Source organism: Bubalus bubalis, chromosome 10 (assembly GCF_019923935.1).
Source record: "Bubalus bubalis isolate 160015118507 breed Murrah chromosome 10, NDDB_SH_1, whole genome shotgun sequence".
Taxonomy (NCBI): domain Eukaryota; kingdom Metazoa; phylum Chordata; class Mammalia; order Artiodactyla; family Bovidae; genus Bubalus; species Bubalus bubalis.
The window spans coordinates 7,584,276-7,597,836 of NC_059166.1; the positions used below are offsets into that span (position 1 = coordinate 7,584,276).

Genomic DNA, 13,561 nt, shown 5'->3' on the forward strand with positions numbered 1-13,561 from the left:
GACCCAGCATAACCAAAAATGAATAAATAAATAATACAAAAACTAAATGATGCATCTGCTTATTAACTGGTACTCAGAAAACTGGCTCAGGGTTGAGACCAATAAAGGTGGATCCCTACTTCACAGAGGCAGTGGGGCTACAGGGCAGATGAACTCAAGTCTGAAGGTGGCAGTTAGAGCCGTAAGCTTATAGGAGAATGTCTGTGGCCTTTGGGTGCAGAAGGTTTCTTAAACAAAACCCAGAAAACAATCAATAAGCAAAAATATGCTGATCTGACTGTGTCAAAACATTTAAGGATTTAAGAATTTTTGCTCAATGGAAAAAAAAAAAAACAGGCGAAGTTAATGGGTAACTAAAACAGTGAGGGAAAGATACTTGCAATGTCTAAAACCAACAACAGGGTAAAATGGAGGACAGAAAGGTGATCCTATAAATCAAAGGGGACAATCCAATCCATTAAGTCTAAACATCCCAGAAAACTCAATATACATGGGCCAGGATACGGCGAGGCTGCCCACAGAGGGGAAACACAAATAGCAAAGCACGAAGTGAGTTGAGCCTCACCGGTAACCAGAGATGTGCAACCTAAAACACTCCGGAGGCTGGCCAGAGTGAGAAAATAGGAGAGTACCAGATGTGTGTGTGGGACACTCAGTGGGTACACACAGAAAGCAAGCTGGCGTTACTGGACTCCTGGGCAAACGTCCAGAAAAAACTATAATTCAGAAAGATACATGCACCCCATCTTAACTGCAGCACTGTTCACAACAGCCAAGATCATGGAGAGAATCTAAATGTCCATCGATAGACGAAAGGATGAAACAGATGTGGCATGTATATACAGCGGAATACTACTGAGCCATAAAAGAGATTGAAAAAAATGCCATTTTCAGCAACACAGATGGACTTAGAGATTGTGATCCTGAGTGAAATGAGTCAGAGAGAGAAAGACAACTATATCATCACTTACACGCAGAAGCTTAAAAAAGTGATACACATGAACTTATTTACAAACAGAAACAAAGCCACAGATTTAGAGACCTAACTTGTGGTTGCCAGAGGGGAAAGGGGAAATATTTTCACTGCGATGATAATAATCGACTTGAACTTCAGAGGCTGGTTGTTTCTAGACAACCAAGTGTACCATATAGTTTACAGAACTGTGGGAAGAAATGCTTTGCTCCGTTGTCATCAAAGTCTGTTCCCCACTAATTTTAGATCAGCCTGTATAAACAGAGCGTGTTCACGGTTATGAATCACAGAGTGGATACTTGAATTGTCTTTAGTGAAATTTGTCCATGCCAGGCTCCAGAGGAAGAATTTAAGCCTGGAAACTCTACTAGTGATCAACATACACAGCCAATACTCAATCTCTATTGTATTTGGTGGCATAGAAATAATCATGTTGAGCATTCATCCAATAAGCCTTTTTCAGTCTCAAGATCTAAGCTGTTAGTGGTGTGTGGGCTCTGATACATAAACAGGAAAGAAAACAAGGATTTGCCTTTGAGAAATGGTACAACAATTGTACACCAACCAAGTTGTTCAACCCTTACCACTGCACAAGTGCTGTTTGTGCTTGTACAAAAGCACAAGTTTGTGCTTAATGTCAGTGAAAGAGCAGAATATAGAAAAGTGGGTCTATTTTATTGAATCAAAAAAGTGAATGAATCTTGGAAGCTTTTTTTTTTAATCAAGAATATTGTTTATCAAGTTTCTGTGGAGTGAGGGCTTTCCTGAGAACTGCATACAACTTGAACTCGGAGAGCTCAGGAAGCGATTGTTCAACAGATGGAAACTAATGCTATTTCTGCTTTCTGATCAGTGACTCTCATCCTAATTGAGTATGAGAACTTCTGGTTAATGTCAAAGAATTTAATGGTTGCCCAAATGATAGGAAAGTGAAAAAGTGTTAGTTGCTCAGTCATGTCCGACTCTTTGAGACCCCATTGACTATAGCCTGCCAGACTCCTCTGTCCATGGAATTCTCTAGGCAAGAAAACTGGAGTAGGTTGCCATTTCCTTCTCGAGGGGCTCTTCCTGACCCAGGGATCAAACCTGTGTCTCTTGCATTGCAAGAAGATTATTTACCATCTGAGCCACCAGGGACGCAACTGTGGTTTTACTTCTGTTCACTGAGAATTCAACGTAACACAGATTTACCATGAATTTAATAATGCCTTTCAAGTCGTTTGTCAGTATCCATCACAACAGCTTCTGTTTTCATCTGAGAAAATAGTACATATTTATACAAGATGTACTCTGCATATAAGTTAAATAAACAGGGTTACAATATACAGCCTTGACATACTCCTTTCCCAATTTGGAACCAGTCCATTGTTCCATGTCTGGTTCTAACTGCTGCTTCCTGACCTGCATACAGATTTCTAAGGAGGCAGGTAAGGGGGTCTGGTATTCTCATTTCTTGAAGAATTTTCCAGTTTGTTGTGATTCACACAGTCAAAGGCTTTAGCATAGTCAATGAAGCATAAGTAGATGTTTTATAACTTATATGCAGAGTACATCATGTGAAATGTTGGACTGATGAAGCACAAACTGGAATCAAGATCGCCAGGAGAAATATCAATAACCTCAGACATGCTGATGACAACACCCTTATGGCGGAAAGCAAAGAGGAACTAAAGAGCCTCTTGATGAAAGTGAAAGAGGAGAGTGAAAAAACTGCCTTAAAAGTCAACATTCAAAAAACTAAGATCATTGTATCCGGTCCCATCATTTCATGGCAAATAGATGGGCAAACAATGGAAACAGTGAGAGACTTTATTTTCTTGGGCTCCAAAATCACTTCAGATGGTAACTCCAGCCATGAAATTAAAAGATACTTGCTCCCTAGAGGGAAAGCTATGACAAACCTAGACAGCATATTAAAAAGCAGAGACATTACTTTACCAACAAAGGTCCAACTAATCAAAGCTATGGTTTTTCCAGTAGTCATGAATGAATGTGAGAGTTGGACCATAAAGAAAGCTGAGCACTGAAGAATTGATGCTTTCCATTTGTAGTGTTAGAGAAGACTCTTGAAAGTCTCTTGGACAGCAAGGAGATCAAACCAGAAAATCCTAAAGGAAATCAACACTGAATATTCATTGGAAGGACTGATGCTGAAGCTGAACCTCCAATACTTTGGCCACCTGATGCAAAGAGCTGACTCATTGGAAAAGACTCTAATGCTAGGAAAGATTGAAGGCAGGAGGAGAAGGGGATTACAGAGGATCAGATGGTTGGATGGCATCACTGACTTGATGGACATGAGTTGGAGCAAGCTCCGGAAGTTGGTGATGGACAGAGAAGACGTGTGCTGCAGTCCATGAGGTTGCAAAGAGTCGGACACAACTGAGCGACTGAACTGAACTGAACTGATCCAAGATGTATTCATTCCTTCTACAGACAAGACTTGGTTGTAAAGGGTTTTTGGACTTTGGCAGTAACTTGATGGTTCCCAAGAATCAGTGGCCCACTGGGCAGACTGCCACAGAATTCTTCCATTAGCTCTGGGCTGAGATCACATCTGCTGGGAGGCAGGAGTGTGTTAGCAAGACTGCTCCTCTCTAGTCACCCTCCATGCTCAGTCCTTTGTTGTTGTTCAGTCGTTAAGTTGTGTCTGACTCTTTGCAACCCCATGAACTGCAGCACGCCAGGCTTCCCTGACCTTCACCTTCTGGAGTTTTCTCAAACTCATGTCCCTTGAGTCAGTGATGCCATCCAACCATCTCATCCCCTGTCATCCCCTTATCCTCCTGCCTTCAATCTTTCCCAGCACCAGGGTCTTTTCTAATGAGTCAGTTCTTCGCATCAGGTGGCCAAAGTATTGGAGGTTCAGCTTCAGCATCAGTCCTTCCAATGAATATTCAGTGTTAATTTCCTTTAGGATTTTCTGGTTTGATCTCCTTGCTGTCCAAGAGACTGTCAAGAGTCTTCTCCAGCACAATTCGAAAGTATCAGTTCTTCGGTGCTCAGCCTTCTTTATGGTCCAACTGTCACATCCATACATGACTACTGAAAAAATCATAGCTTTGACTAGACAGACCTTTGTTGGCAAAGTGACAACTCTGCTTTTTAATACACTGTCTAGAGTCATCACTGATTTTCTTCCAAGTAGCAAATATATTCCTAGGGATGGTAACAAAGATCTACTCTTCTAGCATAAAAGTGTCCTTGGTTCAGGCCATTTCCACCAACATTCCCTAAGTTCTTTTCCTGGGAAGGATATAAGAACATCTTCACTCTTTAAGGAGAAGGCAATGGCACCCCACTCCAGTACTCTTGCCTGGAAAATCCCATGGATGGAGGAGCCTGGTAGGCTGCAGTCCATGGGGTTGCTAAGAGTTGTACACGACTGAGTGACTTCACTTTCACTTTTCACTTTCATGCATTGGAAAAGGAAATGGCAACCCACTCCAGTGTTCTTGCCTGGAGAATCCCAGGGACGGGGCATCCTGGTGGGCTGCCGTCTATGGGGTCGCACAGAGTCGGACACGACTGAAGTGACTCAGCATCACTCTTTAAAGCTTCCTTTATTCAGCCACCTTAAGAAACATACATCCATATTTGGAGAAGGAACGCTTGCTCTCAATCAGGTCCTCTTTTTGTACATGAATTTATACTTCCTTTCTTCCAACAGCACCAGATTCAGAGAAAAATGAAGACAGCAGAGATCCATATTATTTGTTCTAAACCAAGAAATATAGCCATCTCCAGATTGCATGGGCTTTGTCCCTTCTGTATCTGTACCCACATGAAGAAGCATTGCTATGCCAACACAATCTGGATGTTCTTCATCCAGCCGCCTGCTTTTGTTGATGGTGTTGTTGTTCAGTCGCTACATTGTGTCCAACTCTTTGTGACCCCAAGGACCGCAGTGCGCCAGGCTCCTCTGTCCTCCACTGTCTTCCAGAGTGTGCTCAAACTCATGTCTTTGAGTCAGTGATACCATCCAACCATCTCAGTGTTTTGCCTTCAGTCTTTCCCAGAATCAGTCTTTTCCACTGAGTTGGCTCTTCCCATCACGTGGCCAAAGTAGATGGATATTAATTTTTATTTTCTCCAGGGAAGGGAAGATTTAGCCCCTAAAAACCTAGCACCTGATACCTTTTATACCATCCACCTGAAGGGGATCTCTAGGGATTGAAACAAATGGATCCCAGTGTGTTTCCTCCCTTAGGATTTAGCACAATATTCTCACGGTTATCTACATCAAAGCAGCATGTCCGTGCACACCAACAATCTGTGTGCACCAACAATCAACTGAGCCCTGGAGAATTTAAATGATTTCACTCAGACTGCATCGCTCTTCTTAGGATTAGTTCTTGAAGAAAGGCAGTTTTCCTAGTGGGTTGAAGAACTGTCATGGCAACAGCAGCTCTGGTTTAAGAGTTAACGCCCAGAAATTCCTGCCAGGGAGTGGGTGTGCAGGGTTCTGAAAGCTGTGCCCATCGTGGCCTCCACAGCAAAGAACACTTTCACAAAAAACTAGGATTTTCTCATTTATTCCCAGTAGGGAAGCACAGTAATTTGGATTGCAGAGACTGATTTTGCCAAAAACATAGGGGTGGGCCAAATGGCACAGGAACAAAACACTTGAAAAAGCTGCCATCTTCCTCTCTCACACACAGAATGTGAAGATTTCAAAGACGGTATTAGAGGACCACTCTCCCGGCAAGTGTTCAAAAAAGCAGGAACAGATGCACACTCACTCTATTCGATCAGAGAGAGAAAGACCCAGAATGAAAGTAATTGAATCAGGCATTTTCACAATTCTCACAAAAAAGAGCAAGCAATACGAACAGAATAAAAGAAGCCTGTGTGGCTTATTCATTTCGTTTTGTATTTTAATTAATTTTGTTTGTGATGCCACCAGGGCCTGAGCTACGCCAGGAAAAGGCAAATGCTTCTCTGTGTTACCACAGGGGTGCTGGGGCTGGAAGACAAGGACTATCATTTCCAAGGGCAAGGATCAGCTTCTGAGAAGGAAAAAGGGAGGGGTCCCTGGTTCCCAGATTACATAACTAATGAATGAGGAGCTAACAGGACTCTGTCACGATGATGTAAAGCTTGGAACTCTCCCTCTACTGTTGTAATCTGCATCATTTTGCCTGGAGAGTTTGCTGGTATTTCAGCTTTAGGGAGAGTGGACCAGCTGAACACAAGTGCTTTGGTTCTGTGTCTGGATCTAGAACGTTCCTCCAGGTGGAGAGGCCAGTGGCTGGAAGGGGACACTTGGGTCTCTGGCATTGCTGTCCTGTGTGGGACCCACCTGGAACAGGTGCTTAGCCACTGCCGTCTCTAGAAAGAGCAGTGGGGCCAGTGATCAGGAGGGCTGGCATCTGACTCCCTGACAATGGATGGATGAGTAAAGACACAAGCAGCGATCCTACTTTCAAAAGAAAGTAAACGGGGGCCAGGGCCTCAGTGGAACAAGCTACAGTTCAAGTCCAGATGAAGAACTAGAGAAGAAACCAGGGACTGAGTTGTACACATGAAATACGTACCACGTTCTGCATGTCAACCAGTAAGGTGCGTGTGAAGGGATATCACTTCATGTCGGACCTTCAGATCAAGGCTGGACAAGTTAGTTGTTTAAAAGGAAACTAGGGATTGAGGAAGAAAGAGAAAGCCCATAGGCACCTGGCGGAAAGGGGGTGCCCCACAGCTTGCATCGGACACCAGGAAATCCTAGGTCCCATTCTCTAGACAGGTCAGGCATCCTGTGTCTTCTTGTAGGCATCAGGGTCCGTGGTGGGCTGGGAGAGACGGTGAAGCCAGAAACTGAACACCTTTGGCATCCACCTCTGGGCACAGCTGGGAAGGTGAAGACCAGCCTACTAACAGGGTGACCAACTCACCCTGTTTGCTTGAGACTGTCTCTGAGTTTAGCTTTGAAACTTCAGTTTCCTATAGATCTCCCGTTCCTGGACACTCAAGGACAATTGAGCACCCTACTGGTCACCATCTGAGTCCATTAGTTGCCCTGGCTCCTGCAGATCTCATTATTTGTTAGAAAGACGTCCTCAGACACTGGGACTGACTGATGTCACTGTATGTACATATATATTGATATATATTTGTATTTTTCTCTGGGTATCCTCCCACATGGCACAGTGGTAAAGAATCTGCCTGCTAATGCAGGAGATGCAAGAGATGCGGGCTTGATCCCTGACTCAAGAAGATCCCCTGGAGAGGGGAATGGCAACCCACTCCAGTATTCTTGCCTGGGAAATCCCATGGACAGAGGAGCCTGGTGGGCTACAGTCCATAGGGTTGCACACAGTTGGACACGACTGAACAACTGAGCGCACACACACGTATTTATATTTATATGACACCAATGCTGAGTGCTTTTCTCTCACAGTTCTGATGTACATTATACTTCTCACGCCTTCAGAGCAAGAAGCATACAGCCTGGTTATTTCACGAGGGCCTCTGGCAGGTGAGTGTCAGGGAGGGGAGAGGCCTGTCTCCTACGATTCCTCACACAAACCACTGCTCTCCAGGAAGGTGCCCTGAAAATCTGCCTTGCGTGCTCCAGGGCGAAATCTCATTCATCAAAGGATATGTGACTTGGATTTCTCATTCAATTAAAGCCATGGGATGCTCTGGAACATTCTCCCTAGAGATCTGTACCAATTAATGAGAGTCCTCAGACCTGGAAGATTTTTAGGTCCAGTTTCCTTTAGTGGAAGAAATTTACTGTTTCATCACTCAACTTGGGAAAGGAACTCAGTCTGGACTCAACAGTCCTTCAGTGCTGCATTTATGGCTTTTTAAGGATTGCAACAAATATTTTCCCCATGTTATGTAATATCTTCTTATTTTCAAAACATTAAAGACACAGGAATGAATTAGAACAATCCATTAAAATATACACCATTTATAGAACTCAGGCCATTTTCAAAGATATATTTAAGTAGGGGCATGGTTAAATTAATTCTCAGTGTCAAAGGTGCATTTTATCTTTGGTATATGAAGTGTTTTGACATTTTTAATGCATTCAAGAATATTCTAAATTAAAGCTAACATGGTAATATCATATTACAGTAATCACTTTTTTCTCTTTCTTATTTTTTAAACTATGGAAGTATAACACATTTACAGGAGACTTAGAAAGTACTGAACAAGGTTATAGAACAAAGTTACCTATAGCTCCACTATATACGAGTACAGTAATCATTTTAATGTGTCATGTTAAGGATGACGGCTTCGCTGGTAGAATGGAATCATTTATTCTGTATGAAGTCAAAGAGCTCACATGGGCTTCTTGACAGCTGGAATCACGGTATGGTTCCTCTTTTGGAAAAACCAAAATTACATTTATAAAAAACCCCTTTTGAAAGGAAATGTCAGAAACAGACGTTCCCAAAGCTGGAAAGTCCCTCTCTGCAGCAATATTGATGCTTCTGTGATGGTTCATTAAAATGTAGGCAACATGGCAGCTATTAACTGTTGGAAGTCTCTCTGGTAACCAAGGTAATTGAAAAACTAGCCTGACCCTTTCTAATGAGGTTTTAATAAATTCCATTTTGGAAATATATCAGAGTGGGATTGTTTACACCAATGATGGTCCCTTTGTGGTCAGAAAGCTCAAGTATCAGTTCTTAAAGCTACCCAAACATGTCAACATGGGAACTGCCCATGAGTGTGTTTCTGCATGGATGAGCATCAGTGTAACATCTGATACTTACATTTCAACAAGCTGTGATTAGCTATGAGCAATGAACTATATGCTGCTGCTGCTGCTAAGTCGCTTCAGTCGTGTCTGATTCTGTGCGACCCCATAGACAGCAGCCCACCAGCCTCCCCCGTCCCTGGGATTCTCCAGGCAAGAACACTGGAGTGGGTTGCCATTTCCTTCTCCAATGCAAGAAAGTAAAAAGTGAAAGTGAAGTCGCTCAGTCATGTACAACTCTTAGCAACCCCATGGACTGCAGCCTACCAGGCTCCTCCATCCATGGGACTTTCCAGGCAAGAGTACTGGAGTGGGGTTGTTGTTTTCTCCATTGCCTTCTCCAAATGAACTATATAGGCACATCATAAAAATAAGGACATTACAATCAAGCCTTACAGGTTTTTGAGTCAATAGAGGCATGACTATATTGCCAACAAATGTGGACATATTCAGTTCTGTAGTATTAGCTCTTTGTTAACTAGAGTTGTAACCTACTATTTCCTATGAGCATAGCCCATTAAGAAACAAGAGGAGGAGGAGGGGGGAAGAGAGGGATCTTTAGGAAAAGGATTTTTTTTTTAATCCTTTAAAATAAATGAAACCAAAACTGCTGCCAGAGTTACTACTGATGTCGTTGTATAATCCAGGCCAGTAGGTGACAATGGCTATTTCATCAGGGGATCCATTGACTATTGATAGATGATGCTGTGCAACAGGCATCATGATATAAAATGATAAGCATTCATTGAGCTCACTCATCTGTGGGCTGCCTGGGAGATTGCTGATCCCAGTTTCGGGAGACTTCACTAGAGCAGCTTTCCTCCAAATGTCCCTTAATCTTCTGCATGCTCAGAAGGAGAGCCTGGAATGTTCTTCTCACAGTGATGGCTGAAGCCCAGAGACAAAGCCCAAGCACGCAAGCATGTTTCCTGACTCTACCACATCACATCTGGTCACCTATCATTGACCAAAGCAATCTGAATGACCAATCCCCAAAATCGAAGGGCAGGCTATACACCCCACCCATCTGAGAGCAAAGCAAGTTACATTGCTGTGACTACCATCAATGGAGCCAGGAAGTACTTCCATTCACCGGAAATGAGGGGGAAGATGTTACTATGTCAAACAGCAATCTAATCTACTACAATCCAGTGTCATCTAGATAGCCAAAAATTGTATTGGATCACCAAACTCCACTCTGGCAGTTGACCCAGTACTGTTATGATCAGCTGCATTAGTTAGCTCTGACGGCAGAAACAAACACCCTCAAATCTCTGTAGCATACTGAGACACACTTAGCCGACAACAGTTTTTACTGAGGAAACAATGATTTCTTGGCCACATTCCATATCTAGGCCCTAGGTCAGCTGTTCCACCTTGTAGCTCTTCTCATTCTGGACCCACGCTGAAGGAACAGCTTCAGTTTGGGATGTGCTGATCTTGCAGCAGATGGAAAGAGCAAGAGAGAGGTCAGAAACTCACGATGTCTTTATAGCTTCTGCTCTGAACTGGTCCCCTACCACTTCTGCTTCTCAGGCCTATGAGAAGTGATGAATAGGCTAGGGTTGGGAGGTGGCTGAAGCTTTTGTGATGATAGGAAGGTCCAGCTGCTAGCTTTGCATCCCAGAAGATTCTTTCTAATGCATTCTAGCTTCACTGCAGCCTAGAATGTCTGCTCCTAGGATGAGGCGGGACTTGGACAGGTCTTGGAGGATAGGGTCATTTACTTGGTAATAACTTCTTCCAAAAGTCAGGATTTATCGAAGAACAGAGGTTCTGTGAAAAGTGGGCATGGGTGCCTTGATGGCATTATACCCATGGAGCAGGGATACCAGCTAAAGCAATGAAATGTTTCTGAAGGTGTGAAGTGATTATGTGAACATAAGGTTTCAAGGTGACCCTAACATTGACATGGACAACAATCATTTGAGTCACCAAAATGTGAGTAACTGACAGCATTCTCCCCCCCACTCAGAAAATATAATGGGATCCTGCTTTGATGCTGGTGTTGGAGTTCAAATCAAATGTCTGCACTATTATCCAGTATTTTTGAGTAATGAAAGAGACATTTTGCATATTACCACGCTTTGTGGAAACATTAAGATCTCTGAAATTAAAAAAAAAAAGATGGTTTGGCCTATAATTCAACTGAATTCAGCTGTAGTAAGGTATTTTAAACTGAAATGTAAAATTCCTTTTCTTTTTAAAGATAATACTTTGCCTTCTGGCTTATGTTGTAAAATTTTTAATGGTTGGAGATGGACAGGATCAGTTTGAAGACATTCGTTTAAAAAATTGAAGCCCCCTTTGACAAGCAGGTGATTACAAGCATGAGACTGGAGCTTACAAGACAAGCTTGGAAAATCTCATGATGCTAACCAGCAAGGAGCATTCAGAAACTACTAAAGGTGTGGCAGACAGACTCAGGAACCAAGGAAGATGAACCTTATCTGTCCAAAGACGGGGACGATTTGAGCATCAATAAGGATAATAAGAAAAACAAAAGACCGAACATACACAGTATGTATAAATCCAGGAGGTCATAAGCAGGCTTAAAAAACCCATAATCCACAATGTATTGATTACTTTTTGAGAATGTAGGCAACCAATTCAGCAATGTGAAAAGAACAAGGGACTTCCCTGGTGGTCCAGTGGTTAAGAATCTGCCTTCCAAGGCAGTGGTCTTGGGTTCAGTCTCTGGTCTGTAAACTAAGATCTCAACCCTAGCATTCTCCACCCCCAAAGCTGCTAGAAAAACAAGAGTGAACCTACAGATTAAAAAGACCAGAGAGGCTTATCAACCAAAATGATCAGTAACTAGGATCCTAAGCTTACACTGGTAGCCAGGATGCTGAAGTCAATTCCCCAGAGAACCTGAAGTTTAATTCAAATCTGACTTTTAAATGGAAATCATCTAACTGCAAAAACTAGAGTTCCAGTGTCTTGGAAGTCACCAAACCCACAGTTCATGATCTTTCACAATCAAAACCATGTAGCATGTTTAAGTACCTCCCTGCTGAAATGATTGCTAGCCTGCTCATGAACTCAAAGCGAGTCAGTGAGCATTGGGCTGGACACTCACAGGACATGGAACAGCAGCTGTTCTTGTGAACCATCCCAGGGCCTCTCAGAAAGACTCATGTAACACGTGATGTGGCTGGTTAATGCAGCATCCTTTTATAAGCCATGAGGACATATTATTTTGCTATACTCTTAAAACCTTGCTTTAGACCTTACACTCTGGGACAACATGTGCAATGTCTTCATTGTACTCATTGCATGAATAGCAAAAATACTCATTTGGCCACTAAAACTGAGCACAAAGTACCATACATTTGATCCAGCTGTGAAGCCCGACAGCTTGCATGACCACTACAAATTGAGAGGCAGAGGGATGGCTTTTCCCCTAAAAGCACAGCTGAAATGTGCTCAAACAATGACAAGCATAGACTTGTCTTCATGGTCAACAGACATGTTTTCTCTTTACCATCTATTTTATGATCTGTAAACCTCAAGGTGAGTGTCTCAGGTGGCTCAGTGGTAGAGAACCCACCTGCCCATGCAGGAGACAAGGTGGATCCCTGGGTCAGGAAGATCCCCTGGAGAAGGAAATGGCAACCACTCCAGTGTTATTGCTTGGAAAATCCCACGGACAGAGGAGCCTGGTGGGTTACAGTCCATAAGGTCTCAAAGAGTCTGACATGACTGAGCAGCTAAACAACAAACCTCAAGGTATTGGGTTGGCCAGCAAGTTCATTGGGGTTTGTAAGGTGAACTTTTTGACCGATCCAATTCATCACGAATCTGCTTTCAACAGTGACAACTGGTCCATTGAAACCTTTGTAAACACAGACCCCACTGCTTGACACTTAACTACAAGTGAAAGAAGGCAGAAATCCAAATATACCTGACCAGGCTCTAGGGAGCTACGAAGCTAAGGAGTTGACAATAAAACCCACAAAACCCATTTTTATCAGAACTTTCTAACTAAACAAACTGAATGCTACAAAAGAAAACAATGTTAGCAATATTAATATTAAAAATTCTTCTTAAATATTCTCTTATAGTAATCCTTCTGTTATTCTGCATCCACTGAGTCCTTGCCTCTAAAGCAAAATCCTTTTTTTTAGATGCTACTCTCTAATTATTCAGGCATTGCTTCAAATATATGTATATATATATATATCTCAACAGCATATTGAGAATCTTCCAAGAATGAGCTTTTAATACATCACCTCTCTTTTCTCTCAGTGCAGTGATACAGAGGAATCCAAAACGCCTTTGCTGAGGGAAGGGATGATGGAAGGATGGAAAGGAAGATGGGAGGGAGGGCAGACTGCCTAGCATCTATAAGTTTAAAGGCTGAAACATTACATCTTTGTCCAAGCTCTGCTTGACATAGATAATATTTGCAAGACTAAATTTAAAAACAAAACTTTAGACTAAAATTGAATGTTAAGAAAAGATTTATAGTTTGTGCAATTAAGGTGAATGGTTAATTACTATGAGATCTAGTAATTTGGTACAACTATTAAAATATGGACTAAATGACCAGTTCACTTCAGCTATAACACTATAATTACTCTGCAATTACTTCTATGATTCCTCCCAAGGTTTTCTTTTTTTAAGTCAAATTATCAATGATTAGTCAGATGTTTGATGATATGTGCGTGAGAAATTAATTCAAGCACTTTAACAATACTTGTTACCAGTAATATGTAAAATTACCTCTGAGTAATTTGGCGAGAGGTATTTCCCATTGCATTTGGCAATGCTCCTCAGAATTTTTAAGGCTTTATCTCCTTTCTTCCGAGTAATCAGCCAGCGGGGAGATTCAGGAACAACCCTAATGAGAAGAAGTCTTTTTTGAGTTACAC

At 42.3% G+C, this 13,561-nt stretch overlaps 1 protein-coding gene across 3 annotated transcripts in view; it reads right to left on the reverse strand.

The window, feature by feature from the left end:
* SLC22A3 (solute carrier family 22 member 3) overlaps positions 1–13,561 on the reverse strand; it is a 99,217-nt gene that overhangs the window by 42,123 nt on the left and 43,533 nt on the right. For all 3 annotated transcript variants that reach the window (XM_044924024.2, XM_006051271.4, XR_003111807.3), the window contains exon 5: positions 13,413–13,530. In XM_044924024.2, coding sequence (XP_044779959.1) covers positions 13,413–13,530 — 118 coding nt within the window. The remainder of the gene's footprint in view (positions 1–13,412; positions 13,531–13,561) is intronic.